Here is a 20,588-nt window from a genome sequence, read left to right on the forward strand (position 1 = left end):
GGCAGAAAAGTTTACGAAAATATCTAACAAAATTCAAAGAGTAACAGTCAAACAAAATAAAGTCTAAGCCCAGTAAAAAAAACTCATGGAGCACAGTCCTTGCTCCTCTGCTTTCATCAATTTTCGAATCAGATATCGACAAAAATACCACTCATAGCTTCACATCATCCTTTGCAGATACAAAAAAATCAGCATAAACATTACTTCTGTAGAAGGCATTGGAAAACTACAATTTTATATCAACAGTCATCGACTGACCAGTGGAAAATAACATGATGTTTAATAATGATAAATTCCAGGTACTTGCGTATGGTAACAACAAAATATAAGGAAAATAATAGAATCAAATCTACTAGTTTGAAAACTTGACATTTAGTGTCAATAGTCAAGAGAATATAATGGCAGCCAGGAAAACAAGAGACTGGATTATTAGAACCTTCAAATCCAGGGAAACACCACAATGCTCATACTATTCAAATCCCTTGTGCTGTATTACCTTGAGTACTGCTCGATACTCACTTTCCCTTGAAGACCAAACGAGATTTGTAAAACGATGAGTACAGACAACATATACGGAACGCATAGATATGATAAAACATCTAAATTATTTAAAGTCTCAGTTTTCAAAATATATTCTTTAGAAAATAGACATTAAAGATATCACATAATATATACATGGAAGATTCTGGAACACAAGATCTCAAATATACACATAAAAATAAAAATGAACTGGAGCAAACGATACAGAAGGAAATGCTCAATAGAACCAGTGAGGAAAGGTGCCATGGGCACTATCAGAGAACACTATGAATATCAGAGGTCCAATATTCAAATACCCTACAAGGAAGCATAAGAAATATTACCTAAAAAAAGGCGGACTTCAAGAAAAAATTTGACATGTTCCCGCCAGAAGTGCCGGACCAACTGGGTTGTAGTGGGTCTGCGGGTCTGCAGGCCACTCCAAAATAACACACTAATGAACCAAGTAATCGCAAATCATGCAAGACCCTAGACAAGGCCTGGGGAATAGAACAATGCCCAGAATCCACTTCAGGTATGATCCAGGTAATGATTAATGTCAGACTAATTTTGCATCGACAGAAAATGCATCTGATCCAACCCCCTCCCCCCATTTTTATGTTCGCTAACTTCCCATATGTTGCATATTTTATCCTGCTCACACGAGCTCCTGGTGTTAATTGTTGGCATTATGTCTATTCCCAGGCCATTTTATATTGTTTCTTGTAATTGCCTTTTCCCCTAATAGTATAGCTAAATACAAGTCTCCTATCTCCCTTTAGCATTTTTATTACTTTGCACTTATTTGGATTGAATTCCAGCAGCCAATTATCTGGCCACCCATGAAGTTTGTCAAAGTCATCTTGCAAACCCAACAGTCCTATTCAGTTTTACTCTCCTCGTTACTTTATCATCTGCAAACATCAAGGTGAACAAATTATCTCCCTCTGCAAGGTCATTTATGTAAATTATGAACAGCAATGGTCCTAGGACAGAGCCCTGTGGAACACCACTTTCCACTCCACTCCATCCTGACATATCCTCTCTTGACTATGACTGTTTCCTGTCCTTCAAGTACTCCTGTACCCAGTCCAGTGCCATTCCTTTTATCCCAGCTTCTCTCCATCTCATGTTTTAGTCGCTAGTGAGGAACTGTATCAAAGGCTTTTGGCAATCAAGATGCAGTCTACCCTGCTTGCTTGACCTGCTTGATGGGGTTCTGGGAGTTCTTCTACTCCCCAAGCCCGGCCCGAGGCCAGGCTCGACTTGTGAGAGTTTGGTCCACCAGGCTGTTGCTTGGAGCCCATCCTTTCTTCTCTTGTCTTATTTTGGTGATCCTGTCATAGAATTCAATCAACTGTGTTAAGCATGATTTTCTTTCTGCAGCTGTGTTGTGCCTGTTATAAAATTGAAATCTCTCCAAATGTTCTACTTTCTGTTTCTGATGACTTTTTCTGCATCTTGCATGGAATATATGTTAATGACGCTGGTCTATTGTTGAGATCTTCATGTCTGTCCCATTTCTTGAATATTGGAACAAAGTTTCCTTTCTCCAGATTCTCAGTAGCTCTCGTCTCAAGTGAAATTTTGAACACTACAGTTAATGGGTAACACAAGATCCTGCAGCTTGCTTCAGTAACCATGGTGACATCTAGTCCTACTGCTTTTGCTATATCTAGTTCCTCCAGGTTTCTTTTAATCTCTACATTAACTTAAATTCTGCCTAATGTCGTTTCTGGTTATCCATTGTCACCCCTCCTTGGATACCAATCTGGCTCAGGTGTGTAGACCTCCTGGACCCCCTTGTTGAGTTCTTCAAACATTTCTTTGCTAGTCTACAAGAGGATTTTTTTCCCATTCCCGCAGTCTAATCACATGGTCTCGTACCAGTATTTTCTTCCATACATACATACATATATATATATCTGCACAGCAACTTAGGCTGGGATTTTAACAATTGGCAATGTGAGCCAGAGCCATGCTTTGGTTCTCTTTGCCACTGTGGCCATCTTATCTATTATCTTCAGGAATGTTTTATTTCCTTTATCGTATTCCTCCCTCGACCTTCCTGCAGTTAATGAAGGGTTACAAATATCACCTACCACTATCACTATGGTCCTCACCATTATCATACCTAGCATGAAATCCTGCTGGTTGGTTACCTCCGGAATTCTTATCGCCTCAAAGCTCAAATGTTGTTGTTTTGGTAGATCCCCCACCACTGCCTGAGTGAAGGTGGTGTGAGTGCATGTAGCTAGAGGGTTTGTACTCGCCTAATTGTGCTTGCAGGGGTTGAGCTATGGCTCTTTGGTCCGCTTTGCTTTGTCTGCACCTCTTGGAAGCCAGCTACACTGCTACTAATCTAAGACTAGCAGGAACAGATGGCTCGCCTTTCATGTAGAGCTTACTGGGTGGCACGGTGTTTTGACTGTAGCTGTCTTTTACACGAAAAAAATCAAAATGTGGTATACATTTTTTAATGCTGTTCATAAATTTAAGTAACAAGTAAAATGTTTGAGAACAATATTTATAATACAATGAAAAAACAGGGAAATTATGCAATACTACAAACCACGAAGAACCAAAACCACAAATAGCAAGTCGGCAGTACAACCAACACGAAGGGTTGGTGTGTTCGTCGGTGCATTAAACCGGCACAGGAAAGTACTTTTTTTTTTTTATGCCAGGGGTAATTCAATCATCAGAGCATATTTACAGACCAGAACAATTACTCCCTTTGATGCAAGCCTATAACACCGCTAAAACTCAAGATACCTGTATTATGCACTGTGCTGAGTAGCTAATCTTACATATTGTTTTTATGTAATAAACTGAAGTGGCCCAGCTCTTGACTCTCGGTAGCAGTAATTTGAATAAATTATATTACTGTCTTGTTTCAGTGAACCATTCATTAACCACAACCCCTTGCTTTACTCTATTTAAAAAAAAAAAAGAACTAAGGTTCCACTTCAATTTAAATGCATGCAAGATAATATAGCTTCCCCACTGTGATAATGTTTATCTTGACATTTTATACGTCAAATTTACTTTAGCCTTTTATTTAAGAATATAACCTAACATAAAGTATGACAAATGATGGAATGGGGAAGTTATAAAGATGATATGGAGACAATAGATGGGATAGGAAGAGATTGGATGGTGAGGAGAAAGGAGATGGGATAGAGAGAAGAGATGAGGGGAAAAGATATGCAATGGGGAAGAGAACTATCATTCACTAAGCCATTATGACTATATAATGCTTTGAAGGGACCAGGATAGGGATTTGGGATGGGACATGAAACGAATGGTGAAATAGGGGATACAAAGTTGAGATGCGCTCAATCCCCAACTGTTGTGCTAGGAACTATTAAATAGCATCTACATATGATGGAAGTATTTAAATTTGTTAATCTAAAGGGAATTAATCAGCCCGCATGCTCGGAAGATCCTAAACAAATGAAGAGCATTACCCAGTATCCTAAACAAATAGAGTTCATCTGTCCAGTATCCTAAGGTAACTGAACAGATCTACCCAGTAATCCATTATGCATTACCATACATATGCACGAGTAAATTTTCAAATAAAATTGAGACAGCCAGTGTAGTGACATTTAATCATTCAAAAGAAATCTCTATTTGAAGCGTCCAGGTAAATACAGAAAGGTCATGTTGGCTCAAAAGTGATTTTTGGTTGATATCAAACATTTATAATTGTCATCACCAAAGCATCCATAAAATTTACAAACCAATTTTAGGTGAATAAATTGTACAATAAAATAAGGAGCTTTGCACCATCAAAGATGTTTTCATTATAATTTGGAATACTTTATGGACAAACAAGGATAGGCGTGTCTGTATTTCTTATGAATAAAAATATTACATTAGTCATTAGCAAAAATCAACATGGAGTAGTTGAAGTCATATATTAAAACAGAAGTCTGGATGCAGCCACAACCCAGCACCGAAAACTAATGTTATCATTTCTTGCCAGTAATATACAATACAATCGGAATGATTACTATTGCCGAGTAGATCAAAACAGTGACACTGAAGATATTAAGACGATACCCCCCCCCCCAATTTCTTTTAGTAAGAAAAGTTGTAACATTCAGCATAAGAATTGGAAGCAAAAATTAAAATGATATAACATGGAAACTTATCTACGATGACATCCATACCTGGTTACTAACAAGCACAATTTACGATTGTCAAAATATGCTGATGGATGGTAATACTTTACGGAACTATAAACGAAAGAGTTTTGCCTTCCAGACCCTGGACAGGAGTACTGACCAAAGATTTCACTAAATGCCTAGGCCTACTAGGGCATCCACTTAAAAAAAAAAATGTCTAATGTTAACTACAGCAAAGTATACTTGACAACCATTTACATAACATGAAGATAAATTTGTTACTTTTTATTATTACTTTTATTATTATTTTTATTATTAACCAATGTGAGCATAACCAGAATAACTGAATAACTACTGTTCAATGGATTCACATTAATTCTCAACATTATAAATACTGCACTTTTTTTTTTTTTTTTTTTTTGTTAGAATAGTCCAAGTTTATTGTAACAAAATTATAAAAAATTACACAAAATGCCCATAATAGGTAACATATTGCCAATAAGGCATTAGCAATATAGATTATGCCAATATGCGGCATATGCCTTGCCACATATTGTACCTAATTTACCATCTTTTTAAAACCCTAAATCAGATATGTCTTCTTAACATAAGTGTATTATTGATAACAATGGATTTTTAATCAATTTAACCACAATCTTTTTAGCACAAGCATGTCTTAACTGAAAACATTTCAGACTCAAGTTTCTTTTGACAAGAGATGGTCTAGAGAGGTGACAGATTGTCGATGTGAAAGATTTTGAGTAGGATAAATGATACTATGTAAATGCATTGTTAAGAGTAGCAAGAAAATAAGTTTTGTAGACTTAGTAGTAGTTGACAAAATCTGGCAGGATTGGCTCTTTAATTTAGTCACTTAGTCAGATAATATGCACTATCACTTGGGTTACCAGAAAAATTAAGGCAGAAACAAATTTATTGTGAATTACTCGGAGACTCTGGTTATCAATCGTCAGATTAGCAAGCAGCCATCATATGTGAGCAGTTGTTCATGTAACAAACATTCATACGTATAATATTATGAGACATGTTCAAAAAGTAAATGTTTAATACCAAGATGTTAAAATGAGAATTCTAAAAAAGAATGTGGACAAATGCTGGTGTTAACAGTAGGAAGCTCTGCATAAACTCAGTGCAAATTTAGAGATTTGATGGAAGCTGCTGATGAGTTTAAATACAGTATCTGGACTGTACAAGATGAGACCAATGAGTCGTGGAAGGCAAACAGAGGTAAAGTACAGCTGAATATGTTTTGCTTGTGGGTTGAAAATTATATAACAATAGTGGTGTAACTGGTGCAAATGAGAATAGGGTGCTGTAACAAGCTACAAAGTATAAAAAGTTCTTGTACTGTAATACACGCTAGTTAGTGTAATGATGATAAAGAGGTGGTAGTGGCATTGAAGGTGGTCGAACCCGTAAAGTGGTAGGTGGTAGTGATAGCAATGATGAAGACGGTGATAAGGATAGGTGGTAGAACGGGTAAAGATGGGTGGTGATAGGAGGTAAAGATGGTGGTGATGGAGTATGTTAATGATGGAAGTAGAGGTAATGTTGACACACGAGTGATGCGGGTTAATGATGACGAGAGATGTTGGAAGTAGGAATGGTGGTATAGTAGTGTGCCACAATATGGGTGAACAGGTGATGCTCCCCCGCTCACTAGTGATAAGCCTATATGAGCTCGTAGATACCAGCTTAAAATGTTATTTTATATACATTAAAATGGATTACTATAAAACCATAGGTAGCACTGCCTCACAAAGAAAATGACAAAATTAATTTAACCTTCAAAGTGCAGGTGCAGTCATGTTTATCATCTAATGCTGCAATCATTGTCAAATGAAGAGCTACATCTCATGTCAGTGTTTTAATACCAATTTCTGTATGGTTCCCATAGCTTACTGGTACCTCACCAGTCATGGGAGGCCACAAAAATAATTAGGAGTCAGAGCATTTCCTGCTTCCCTATCAACATATGACTCTTACCTAGCCAACAAAAAAGATTTTCACAGTATCTATTTAGGTACTATCCTTGCAGTCCTTATTTGTTAACTTTTTAAATAACAAATATACTATACACAGCATTTTGTTTGGTTCTCACTCTTATCACAATGTAATACTGACGAACGCCAGAAGTAATGCTGACCAATGCCCAGGTTCAAATAAGAGTAGATATATTCCAGCCTTTTAAATAAAGCTCTACCATTTAAACTTTTCCCCAGAGAACTTTGATTGTTAATCTGTAGCTTAGATAAAGTTCATACTGAGATTTATACTCCCAAGCCCAGCCTGGGACATAGCTGCACTTCACTTGTCATTCAGCAACACGGCCCATCAACATGAAGTGGTGTCAGTTTCAAACCAATATGATAAGGCTTTTTAATATACAACATGAAAAAGGAGATCTACTGATGCCGAGACATCCTAAAGATATTCAACAGAAACCTGTCGGAAGACAGAACCATGTGGTATTTCAACTGCGCATAACTGAAAACAATTGCACATTCACTCTCTCCGCCAGACCTGCCAACACTTTATTTTTTGTAACACGACAGTTACCAGAAGCAAAAAAAACTTGGGAGGCTATTTTGATAAAATATTAAATAGATTCATTTATACCTACAAAGATATGACTCCTGCTTCTTTAACTATCTACTAAAACTCTGCTATCAGTGACTACCAAAGATGCAAATCATTCACATAAAATAATACAAATACCAGACATAAATTTAAGAACCTTCAAAACCTGTAATGTACCACTCAATCTGGAAATAATCCAATGTATAATTACCTATTTGTAGTTTTATATACCAAAGTTTAAGCTCATAGTATCCAGTCTTCCTTTAGTAATTGCTACATGTGTAGATACTGTATACTCACCTAGCTGTGCTGACGAGAGGTTGAGCCTAAAAGGGAGGGGGGGGTTAGAAATAGTCTAAGCTACTCTATCCCTTTGAGATTTATTCCTTTCTTGTCTCAATAAACACTTGAACTTGTTGAGCCTAAACTATTTGGTACCGCCTCTAAACCTTCAATAACTGGTGTACAGGCCTTTTGGGCTATCACATCTACAATTTTCATGGTATTCACATTTCCCTCATTCCATTCATTCTCTCTTTTTCTAACCCCCACCCACCCTCTCTCTCTCTCTTTCTCCCTCTCTCCCCCTCAGAAACTTGCATTAAAGCTAAACTATAAATTACAAGCATTAATTTTGTTAAAGATGATGACTTATATTCTTGTTGGAAAATTTAATATAACAATGCTTATTTAAAGTGATACAATTTTATGTACTCATTTTAATGCAGATAAATTATTTACATGTTTAGGTATGTTTATTAAACATACCTAAATTATTTAGGTATGTTTCACAGTATATCACGAGGAAGTCCCCAGAACCTATGCCATGCATATCTAACAATTCAAAAAATATTAGGTGTATGAATATCCTTTAACAAATGCCCTACCCCCTGCACCTACATATTAAACTACAGGTATGCAGTGGATGTGTCAGTGTGGTGAGGGGACAGGGTGTTGCTGTCAAAATAGTGTGTATGTGTGTGTGGAGGGGGGTTATGTATGGGGGTATGCATAGGGTGGTATTATTGGGAGGAATGTATGGGAGGTATCTATTTGGGGTATGTATGGGGGGTATGAACAGTATGGGGGGGAGGATATTTATGATAGGGGGGGTTATTTATGATGGAGGGGGGTATTTATGATGGGGGGGTATTTATGATGGAGGGGGTATTTATGATGGAGGGGGTATTTATGATGGAGGGGGTATTTATGATGGAGGGGTATTTATGATGGAGGGGGTATTATGATGGGGTTATTTATGATAGGGGGGTATTTATGATAGGGGGGTATTTATGATAGGGGGGTATTTATGATAGGGGGGTATTTATGATAGGGGGGGGTATTTATGATAGGGGGGTATTTATGATGGGGTATGGTGGTTAGGGTTGTGGATTGGGCAGGCATATTGTGGTAGTCCAATGTAGATGAGCGGGTGTGTGGTGGTGTAGATGGGATACGAGGAGCAGTGGGAGCACTCACTCCCTGGTCATAAAATCTCTCTGGGTTCCTTCATGCCCATTTCAAATGTACTCTCTCTCTGAACCAAACAAATAATTTAACATAATAAATATATAACCATAATTCTATATCATACAAAAATTTTGATTTTAAGTCATTATAATGAAGCATTCTTGAGACATTGAACAGAAAACTATCACTAGAAAAAATATATGAACACTATAAAACCATAAGGTGTCCTTACTGGGGATTTGTAATATATATTAAAAGGTGATGCTAGGATCATGTATCTTCATTCCCCAATTCTAGGAAATAATTTTTGAACAACAAATTACAATAACGTACACTTGTCTGTCCTCAACATGGATGTATGTATGCCAATTTTAATGCAACACTTCAACACATTTAATTTCTTCAATAATATTTGTCCCATTATCTTAAAACACACACGCGTGATGTAAGTCGATGGTCTTGATTCGAGCTACGTACAAATATGCCATGAAAAAATAAATAAAATAGATAAGTGGCAGTCACTGGCTACAAAGGCCTTGTTTGACGTCAAGATTACATTATACTGTGCTACATTATCAGAGTAGGTGACACTGTTTCTCTTTAACACAAAATATACGTACTGTACAATACTCATACCGACCTGCATGCTTTTAGTACAGTAGGCTGCTTTTTTTTTTCAAAAATTTTTGTCAGTCATCACAAGTTATTGTTATAGTTTTCTAAAATCTGTAATTTTTTCTCGAGATGCCATAGCTTCCACGCAAAATTCTTTGCTAAGCTCGATTCAGGTAACTTAAGGTCCCAATCGTATATCAACCCTATTGCATCTACTATGACGTATAAAACTTCCTTCCCACTTTCACTTTAAAAGTTTAGCTTCTGGTAACACTGATTATCTGCATTACTGTATTGGCAACACTGGCAATCGGCAGAATTCAAATAACAAAAACAATAATAAAGTTTTTTTATAAATGATAATTATAATAATAATAATGATAATATTGTATTATTAAATGATGATGATGACGACAACAATAATAATAATAATAATAATCAATTAATAATAATCAATAATAATAAATTACTACTAAAATAAAGCTTTTTGAAAAATTATACCTTTAAGTCCTTCATAATGCGGCAGTTTTTAATGGGTCCTACTACAACAAATATCTTGTAAAACTCTTGGTCCGTGAGTGTCTGTGGGAGGTAATTAATGATGAGATTTGTCCTTGTCTCCCCATCAGGAAGCGCAGAACTGGTAGATGACTCGTAACTCATTGTGCACTTTCTTATTTTTCCAAGCCTAACCTGTAAGAGAAAAGTACACTACTCAGCGATTAAAATTAACCCGGTAACCCTTAATACAGCTAAAAGTTGTCTTGAAAATCATTAATATCACATGAGTGTACAGGACTGTACCGAGTGAGGTCAAAACACTGGAGGGAAAGGGAGCAAACTTCTTGCAGTACGAGGCAGTGTTCATTACTTTTTCACAAGCGAGTAACAGAATACAGAACTGCAATACAGTATCTTGTTTATTGGCAAAGTATTCCAGCCAAATTTGTATTTATTTACCACTGTGGTGACTGAGTCTTTGTTATGCTGTAAGTTAGTATTGCAGAGGTACCACTGATGCCTGGCAGTGTAGCAGTAGGATTATGGTACTGGGGTATATAGAGCCGAGCTATCCCTCGCTGCCCTTCGATTCTGGCACTAATGCCATCCTTCCTCTGAATGCATATTAGTTTCTAATTGTCCACCGAGTCATTGATACAGAATTGTGAACTCTAAATCATTTAATGTTTATTGTTGTGGTGCTTTAAAATGTATGGAAAATCTGCATATTCTTCACAAAACCCTATACCTACTAATGATACGTGCACAGTTGTACTCCCTAATTTCTAAAGCTAGTGCCAAACTGCCTGTGATAAATTAAAAAGATAAGGAGTCCAAAGCCTTCAAGTAGGTACCTTCATGACATCTTTCCTAAGCTGAGGCAAACGTCAAAGCAAAGTTTGGCAGAACAAATTGACACGGCTCTAAATAAGGAGTCGAAAGCCTTCATGTACAGCACCTTCACGATACCTCCCCCAAGTTGTCTTGGGTAAAGGTCAAAGGAAAGTTTCAGCAGATAAACTGTCACAGCTCTAGATAAGGGAGCCGGTCGGCCGAGCGGACAGCACACTGGACTTGTGATCCTGTGGTCCCGGGTTCGATCCCGGGCGCCGGCGAGAAACAATGGGCAGAGTTTCTTTCACCCTATGCCCCTGTTACCTAGCAGTAAAATAGGTACCTGGGCGTTAGTCAGCTGTCACGGGCTGCTTCCTGGGGGTGGAGGCCTGGTCGAGGACCGGGCAGCGGGGACACTAAAGCCCCGAAATCATCTCAAGATAACCTCAAGAAGGAGTCAGCAGCCTTCAAGTACCTTTATGACAGTTTCCCTAAACTGTCCAAGACAAAGGTCAAAGCTAAGTCAGAGAATAATAACCATTTTCTATACTTTTGGAGACATATGCAATTAGAACATATTAATACCCAGATACAAAATAAATAATACAATCTGCTACATTGTATAATTTATACTCAATCCAATGATCTGGATTTAAAAAATCCCAAAGACATTGGTTAACACATTTGATGATTAATTTTATTACATATGTAACTTCTCTGCAGTCTGGGTTACAAATTATTTTAATGATTGTTTACACTTCCAATTTTAATTGGAAGCTCATGAACATAAAACATTAATTTATGACAGATGGTAATTTCTGTATGAATGAAAATATAATTATCAGGATAAAGTGCTAAGCCACTGACTATAGCACTTGTAAGGACAAGATACGAGGAAGAAGTGAAGTAAGCGTAAAAACCACCACTTGGACTATAGGCAATCAAACACAGGCTTGCAAGAACTTAGGTCGTCGCTGTACCAAGCAGTCCAAGTGCTCAGAACTGAATTTATTTTTATATTGACTAGCTTAGGTACAAATCATTGTTATAAAGGGTAGCAAAACTGCTTCTCCCCGTATAAAATCAATATTATATATATATATGTGTATATATGTATATATATATGTATATATATATATATAATGTATATGTATATATATATATATATATATATATATATATATATATATATTTTATACATATACATATATATAGTATATATACATATACATACACAATACACACATATACAGTGTATAACAATATATATAATTATACTGTATATAATTTATTTATATATTTATTTATTATACATACTTTCTTTCCATACTCAATCAGCTTCCTGTACTGTGTACAGAGACAGGGGTCATGTAAAGATTAAATCAACAACACAGATTTGGCAATACAGTACTGTACTAAATAATAATCTCACACCACCAGTGGCCAGAAATTATTTAGTATAATAGGATACAAAAATTCACTTCCAGCCACTTCCTGCAAGCAGGCGAACATGTAAGGCAATGTGACATGAAGCTGCCTTTGAGTGACATCATATGCACTCACCAAATTACAACATCTAAATGTTTTTTCCAGTTTTTGAGTTGAATGCACAATCACATCAAGTTAAAAAATACTATATAGTTCACCCAAAGCGAACACCTCCCAAATTTAAATCGCAGACGAGCACAATAAATTGAGAACTCCTGAAAAGCTAGCCATATTAAAAACTCACAATAAATTGAGAACTCCTGAAAAGCTAGCCATATTAAAAACTCACAATAAATTGAGAACTCCTGAAAAGCTAGCCATATTAAAAACTCACAATAAATTGAGAACTCCTGAAAAGCTAGCCATATTAAAAACTATTAAAAACTGCACAACACATTCTGAAAATTTAGAATCAAATGCATTTGGAGAATTATTTGAATAATGAGACATAACCTAAAGATTGCCCCTTCACTATTTGGAAATTGACTTTTAGGACACCTAGTTGAATCCTCAATGAATTATGGTATAATCAGCATTCTATGAGCAAGGCAGTTGTAAATGTCTTATCTTTCATCAAAGTAGTGGAGTGACCCCCAAGGAACTGTAACCCATCCACCATATTCAACATACATCCTTTTGGACTAACTATTCAAACAATTCTCAGAATGCTCCCAAGAAAGCAAGAGCATTTAAAAAAAATAATCCCAAGAGGAGTTGTGCTCATGGACCACTTGAAGCTTTAAGTGTTATAATGATGACGGCCTATCCATCATAACACTTTACCTATCCAAATAATAAATAATAAATTAAGATTATTTTATGTACAGTGCACTCTGCGATCTGTCTGGATAATAAACAAGAGCCATACAGTGAGGGTAGAAATAGCCTAAGCTACTCTATCCCTTTGAGATGTATTTCTTTCTTGTCTCAATAAATATACTTGAACTTGAAGAGCCATTCATTTTTCACTACAGTTCCTTTCCAAAAATAGCTCAGGACACCAATACGAACCCCCTCAGCATTTATTATAATGTGTAACAGCATTTATTATAATGTTACACAAAGCTTGTGTAACAATACAGCAATGGATCAATTTACCCACAGCAAGTTACCAATTGAGATCCTCATTGTGGTACATAACAGACTGTCAACTATTTTATTATAGCATTGTTAATGAGGACTAGAGTTTTCTGCTGTAAATATACAGTGAAGCATTTGTATCACTTTACATGTCAACAAAATTAAATCAATTTCAACCCAATACAGTAATGCAATACACGAACTAATGTAGTTAAAAGATTTTTTTTTTATAGAACCTACATTTTTATTACTTTTTGAAGCTGGGTTGTCAAGTGAAAACACAGGTAAACTGGGTAGTCTACCTTTCCACAGGCTGGCGTAAGACAGCACCTCTTTAAATGACTAGCTTAAGTATATACACATGAAGTGGCCTCAGTAAACTAGAGAAATGTATATCATAGAGGTTAATATAGTGAGGAGGAGGTATGAGTGACACGGAGGGGGAAGATACCTGCACATGCCACCAACATACCTGCTAGTCTACCACTTGCCCTCACTAATACCAACGACCAGTAAACTAGACAAGTGTATACCGTAGAGGTTAATATAGCGAGAAGAAGGTATGAGTGGTGGCACGAGTGACACACGGGGGGAAGATACCTGGACACGCCACCAACATACCTGCTCCTCTACCTCTTGCCCCTCACTAATACCAACGACGGACGCGCCTGAGAGCGAGTTAAAGAGCTGCCGTGGCCGTGTATCACGAGTCATGTGGCCGGCCAGGAGAAGTGAGAGAGAGAAGAGGGAAAAAGTGGCGGCATTACTGGAGAGATGAGACGAAGGGTGAGGGAGGTAGTATGGGGAGGGAGGCCGCGCACCTTCACCTCAACCGCCACCCTGCAGATATTTCACTCTTCCCCGCCCTCCCTCCACACACCCGCGCCCCCGCAACCTACCCTACCGCGCCTGCAGCGTCTCCGGCACCCGCCGGCACCACCTACAACACACAAGAAGGTACAATACTCGCCTAAATAAACAAAAACATTGAGCTGTCTTGGTGGTGAGATGCCGGGTAGACGCGCGTGGGGCACACAAACATTGGCGCACGCCTGCCAACCCTCCCCGCGGCCCCCCACGCCTCCCTGCCCCGCCCTCCATACACACGCCTCACACACGTATATATCACCACTCTCTTACATACCACTTCTTATCAAAGCCTTCCCGTCAAATAGGAAGCGATATAAGGAAAAAGGAGATATTGATTTTGACGTGGCACCACTGTCGTCATAGAAAATGGTAACACGACCATTTTCTTCCACTGGTCGACCCTCACATGGGAGACCTTCTGCCGAGCAAATTTAAATACTTAACATATACCATTTTTGCCTCATGGAATGCCTTAAATTCCAATACTTTGGGAACAGACCGATAATTTTAAAATCTCAAATTAAAAAAAGCAAGAATTAAAGAGCAGCACTAAGGGTGGGAAAAGGAGAAAAGGAGATAATATCACAATATCCCTACACAGGAAATACGCTAGCCTACGTATTAGGTTTCTGAGCCATCCTCATTGTCTCTATATTGCCCCCTAAATGAACCTTAATTGCTCACTTCAGTTACTCCTACATCGATTAAACATAACTTGTATTATATATATTGTTACACTTTTGGAGCAAGGCTTACGTCATATAGTTGGAAAGCAATACTGTATATACTGTATATGGGTTGAGTTGTCTATGGCCTTGACTCAATAGACCATCCTGATTCAGGGTTCGACTCCCGGGAGGGACAAATAGTTATCTAAAACTCTCCTGGTACCTATTTACTGCTAGGTGAACAGAGGCATCAGATGAAATATTTGTATATATATAAATTATATATATATATATATATATATATATATATATATATATATATATATATATATATATATATATATATATAACATATAAGTATTCATGTATTTATAGGGTTTGGTCTAGCAATATTTAGAAAAAAAACAATTATATAAAAAATACCCTAAATTAACATTAATTAAGGATTCGAACACACTCACCAGCAGTTCAGTCTATTCGCTAGTTATACCTATGGCCTTAAACTCCCTAACTGAATTCAATAGAGCTTTTTCACCAACCACTTTGACTGGACGGTAGAGCGACGGTCTTGCTCTATGCAGGTCGGCGTTCAATTCCCGACAGTCCAAGTGGTTGGGGCACCATTCCTTCCCCCCGTCCTATCCCAAATCCTTATCCTGACCCCTTCCAATTGCTACAAAGTCGTAAAATAACATGGCGCTTTCCCCTGATTCAAACAAATTATTGTTTGAATCCTGATAATTACAAAAAAATAGAGCTTTATCATCAATTGTTGGTAACCTTGCAAGAAATCCCAACGACAATCCGATCATACACTAATTGTTACGCGTGTCAACGGTAGTTATACCCAGTTTGTCATACCTGTTACCTCTCAGTCCCTCAGATAGTTATAATATATTCGCCCAAGTCTACGTCACTTTGTCAATGCGTAAGAAATCAGATTAACATCATGATAACAGATTATATCATGATAACAGATGTAACGGTAGTCGTGACGGGATCACTCAAAGAGTTCAGTGGTTCTCAAGCTTGTCTCTCTCTTTCCCCCTTTGCCCCCTCCCCGCTCAGCTCGTTGTCGCCGTGTGGGGGCTTGGTGGGCGGCTGCCGGAGTGTGATGCTCCTTGGGACAGTCCTGTCCTTTTCTAGCCTTGTGCTCCTGCTGCCGTCCTCTCCAATTCTGCTGGGCATCTTTTCCTTTTCCTTCTGTTTCGTTTTTCTCCCCCCTCTTCTCCTATCTGCTTGCCGTTTCCTGCCGACCTTTTGCTCGTTCTGGTTCTTCCCTTGGACTTCTTCTATTTTGACGCCCGGGTGCTTGAGGAGGCATACTCTTGCACCCGTAGAACTGCAGTACCCGACGTCGAGAGCGAGGGGAACCTTTTATTGTCAATCCCCACTTCGTCACTGAACCCGATCTCGACGGACTGTCGGTTTCTTAAGGTGGCGTTTGTGGGGCGTATACTCACGACGCACCCCTAGGAGGCCCCGACAAGATCGGCGATAGCTTCTTGTTGGGTGTCCTGCCTCTAATTGTGGCTCCATGGTGGGTGTGGGGGCACATTCGTGAGTGAATTCTTCTTTCGTCAAGATGATTACCCCTGCTTCGGCTTCTTCTGGTTTACCTTCTCAGGCTCGTGGGGTGGGCGACCAAGCCCCCGAGTCGGTCCGTATTGGAAGACCGGGCTCTGTAGCCTCCGCTGCATTGGGCCCCGACCTTGCTCCTCCTTTGGCCTCTCTGACTCCTTCCCCTGGCTCCCCTCCCTCCTCTGTGGTTGGGTCGAGCCCCAAGCCCCCAGTGGTGACTACCTCGTCCCCTGGCGCGGCTCCTTCTCTCGTTGTTACTACTGCGCCTTTTAACCCCTCTCTCTCTGGGGGTTCTCACCGCCGTTCTCGTCACGGCCGCCCTCGCTCGATTCCTTCCAGTTCTGCTACCTATCAAGCCTTGTTTGGTCCCGCTTCGTGGGCCAAATATTTTGATCTCCTCCCTCTTGATTCTGCGCCTCCTGACGATTTCTCCCTTCATCGACATCTCATTGATTCCGTGGATGCCTCCATTACTTTTAACCCCACTCGTCTCGGTACGCGTGTCGTTGCTGCTCCTTCTCAGGATGCTGCTTCCCGCTTGGCTGCCTTATCCTGCCTTGGCGAGACCCCCGTTCGGGTCTCGAAGAACGTCCAGTTGAATGCCAGTGTTGGCACTATTTTGCTCCCGCCCCATGTTGCGACCGGTGTTCGGGACCTACGCGACTGCCACGACGATATTCGACATATCCTCGCTGCCCAGGGCCATTCTATTCTCCAGGTGGACACGTTTACTCGTCCCCCTCGTGGTAGTCGCCGTCAACCCCTCCGGGTTGTGAAGATTACCTTTGATGGTAGGACCCTTCCACCCTCTGTCATTCTTGCTGGTGCCAGGTGCTCTGTCCAGGAGTACATTCCTTCTCCTCGGCTCTGCAACAAGTGCTGGAGGTTTGGGCATGGTGCCCTCCGCTGCTCCGGGACTGTCTCTCTCTGTCCTTTGTGTGGTGGCGAAGGTCACTCTAAGTCGGAGTGCGCTTCTCCCCAGGCTCGTTGCCTCAACTGCGGTGAGGCCCATCCTACCTTCTCCCGTGCGTGTGTCCATTACAAGCTTGAGGCAGCCGTCCTCAACTTGAAGCACCGGGAGCGTTTATCTTTTCCTGAGGCGAGGCGCCAGGTTCGCCGGCTCCCGCCTTATGCTAATATCTCTTATGCTCGCGTGTTGCGCTCTTCCTCTCCTCGTCCTTCCCGCCTTCCTCAGACTCACAACCGTTTCCAGGCCTTGGACCCTGATGCGCCCACTGCCCCCTCCTCTGTCCCTTTGGGTTCTCTCCCGAAGGATCCTCCTCCTGGTCCTCTGTCTGGGGTTCCCCTTCCTTCTACCCGGTCTGTCGTGTCTTCTGTGTCTCCTTCCTCGTCCCCCTCCGATCCTCCTTCCCATCCTCTTCCTCCATCTATCGGCTCTCCCCGCCGCCTGTCGGTGCGGGCGGATGTCCATCGCTCTCCTAACGGCCGTCGTGTGTGCTCTCGTTCGGCTTCTCCTGTTGAGACACTGGAATCCGTTGCCCGGTACGTAGTTGCTGGGACACCGGTCCCTTTAAGTCAGAAGCGTAAGCCTGGCTCCTCTCCTTCCTCTTCCCCGGCGGGTAAGAAGGCTTCGCTTTCTTCCTCAGCTCCTCCTTCTGGCTCTGTTGCTCCTTCCACTCCCGTTTCAGTGCTTGCGCCCCCTGTTCCTGCTATGGAGGTTTCTTTGGCCCCTGCTTCCCTTTCGGTTGCTGCTCTTGCTGGGGTGCTCTCCTCTCTTTCTACTCCCCCTCTTCCTGCTGCTGTCCTTGACTGCTCCTCTCCGTTGTCTCCTCCTCCTCCTCCTCCTCCTCCTCCGGACCCTGCCCGCCCACCTCTGATCTGTTCTCCCGTTTCCTTCCCTCCGTCTTTGCTCAGTTTACCCATGCCCCCTAACCCTGACTTTGCTGACCCTGATCCCGACCCTGATATTCTTTAACGTGCTCTGTTGGTCTTTCGCCTTTGTTTCTTCCTTGTTCTCTGTTTTTGTCCTTTCTCTTCTCGTCGTTGTCCATTCTTCAATGGAACGTTCGAGGTTATTACGCCAATTTCCTCGAACTCCAACTTCTGGTTTCGCGGTTTTCGCCCCTTTGTGTCTGTCTCCAGGAGCCGATGCTTGGTGCTCGTCCTGGTCGTTTTCGTGGCTATTCCTTTCTCTCCCCCCCCCCAGCCATTGCTGGGGCTTCTAATTCTTCTGCTCTCTTGATTCGGGCTGATGTTCCCTTTGTTCCTTTACTTTTTCCTTCGCCTCTCCATTGTTCTGTTGCTCGTATCTTTGTGGGGAAATGGTACACAGTTTGTTCCATTTATCTCCCCCCGAGTGTCCCGCTCTCTCTTCCTGATTTGAAACACCTCCTAGACTCCTTGCCGGAGCCTGTGCTCCTGCTGGGTGACTTCAATTGTCGTCATTCTCTTTGGGGTGACGTTCTGACGAATACCCGGGGTCGCCTCCTTGAGCCGTTTCTCCTCTCTTCTTCCCTGTCTCTTCTGAATTCTGGTGAGCCCACTCATTTGGACTCTCGAACTCGCACCCTTTCTTGTCTTGATCTTTCTCTCTGCTCTTCTTCTCTTTACTTAGATTTCACATGGCAGGTTCTTGATGACCTCCATGGAAGTGATCATTTCCCCATCCTTGTTTCCTTTTTCTCTTTTCGCCCTTCCCTCTCTTTCCCTAGATGGCAGTTTGCTAAGGCGGACTGGACCCTGTTTTCCCTCAGTGCTACTCTCTCTGACCTCTCCCTTCTGCCCCTCTCTCGCGCTCTCCTCCTTTTTCATGACACTGTCTTCGACGCTGCCCTCCGCTCTATTCCTCGCTCTTCCTCTCGGGGTCCACGGAAGTGCGTTCCCTGGTGGAATGCGGACTGTGCTCGGGCTGTCCGCTGTAAGCGTGCAGCCTGGAAGAAGCACCGCCGTAGGCAGACGACCGATTCTTTTCTTTTCTTTCGGAAAGCGAGTGCGGTGGCCCGTAGGGCCATCCGTACGGCTAAACGTGAATGTTGGGCTTCTTATGTCTCGACAATTACGTCCGAAACCCCTCTGGCCCAGATCTGGAAGCGTATCCGCAAGATAGCGGGTAAGTTCGTTCCCGATGTTTCACCGGTCCTTCACCTCCATGATACTCTTGTGGCGGACCCGTTGCAGGTCGCTTCCGAACTGGGTTCCCACTTTTCTTCTGTTAGCTCTGGTCTTCATCTTCCCCAATCTTTCCTTCTTCGTAAACCTGTCCTTGAGTCTCGTCCTTTAGATTTCTGCACTCATCTTCAGCTTCCCTATAATGATCCCTTCTCTCTCTCTGAACTTCGTTCTGCCCTGGCCCTCTGCGGTTCTACGGCGGCGGGCTCCGATGGTATTCATTATGAGATGCTTCGCCATCTCCCTCCGAGCACGTCTCAGTATTTACTGAGTCTGTATAATCGGATCTGGGAGTCGTCGTCAGTCCCTGAGGACTGGCTCGATGCCGTTGTCCTCCCTGTTCGCAAACCAGGGTCTCTGGGTACTTCCCCTAAGGACTTTCGCCCTATTGCTCTCACAAGTTGTGTCTGCAAACTCTTTGAACGTATGGTTAACGTTCGTCTGATGTGGTTCCTGGAACACCATCACCTCCTCTCCCCTTCTCAATTTGGTTTCCGCAAGTGCCGCAGCACGACAGATGTCCTGGTGAACTTGGAGGTCTATATACGTACTGCTTTTGCTGCGAAGACCTCCGTTGTTGCCGTCCTTTTTGACCTAGAAAAGGCTTACGACACCACTTGGCGTTATCATATCCTATCTCAACTTCATTCTTTTGGCCTTCGTGGTCATCTCCCTCTCTTTCTCCGCAGCTTCCTCTCTCGTCGTTCCTTTCGGGTGCGCCTTGGTACCGCTCTCTCTCCCCCTTTTCAGCAATACGAAGGTGTGCCCCAGGGTAGTGTTCTGAGCACTACTCTTTTTCTGGTTGCCCTCAATGGTCTTCTTTCCTCTCTTCCTTCTGGTGTCTTCTCCGCTCTCTATGTCGATGATCTTACCCTTTGTTGTCAGGGTGATGATTCGCCTCTCCTTCAACGCCGGCTTCAACTTGCGATTGATGCCGTGTCGTCTTGGGCCACAGGTCATGGCTTCAAGTTCTCTACTTCTAAGACTTGTGCCATGACTTTTACGCGGAAACGGGTTGTTCTTCGTCCCTCTTTGTCACTTTATGGTCATCCCCTTGAATACAAAGATTCCGCGAAGCTTTTAGGGTTATTCCTTGACA

At 41.4% G+C, this 20,588-nt stretch overlaps 1 protein-coding gene across 12 annotated transcripts in view; it reads right to left on the reverse strand.

The window, feature by feature from the left end:
- The window catches only part of LOC123746533 (sex-lethal homolog), a 109,762-nt gene that overhangs the window by 68,034 nt on the left and 21,140 nt on the right, over window positions 1-20,588 (reverse strand). For 7 of the 12 annotated variants that reach the window (XR_006771517.2, XM_045728088.2, XM_045728089.2 and 4 more), the window contains exons 1-2: window positions 13,863-13,970; window positions 9,840-10,031 (exon numbers count right to left, since the gene is read on the reverse strand). Coding sequence is in view for 11 of the 12 variants with exons in the window: in XM_045728088.2 (XP_045584044.2) it covers window positions 9,840-10,031; window positions 13,863-13,955 (285 nt within the window). In the remaining variant the exon portion in view is untranslated. Of the gene's footprint in view, window positions 1-9,839; window positions 10,032-13,862; window positions 13,971-14,211; window positions 14,366-14,385; window positions 14,507-20,588 lie in introns of those variants that run through there. The other 5 variants (XM_069318306.1, XM_069318308.1, XM_045728092.2 and 2 more) reach the window with 4 other exon arrangements.

Source organism: Procambarus clarkii, chromosome 90 (genome assembly GCF_040958095.1).
Source record: "Procambarus clarkii isolate CNS0578487 chromosome 90, FALCON_Pclarkii_2.0, whole genome shotgun sequence".
NCBI classification, from domain to species: Eukaryota; Metazoa; Arthropoda; class Malacostraca; order Decapoda; family Cambaridae; genus Procambarus; species Procambarus clarkii.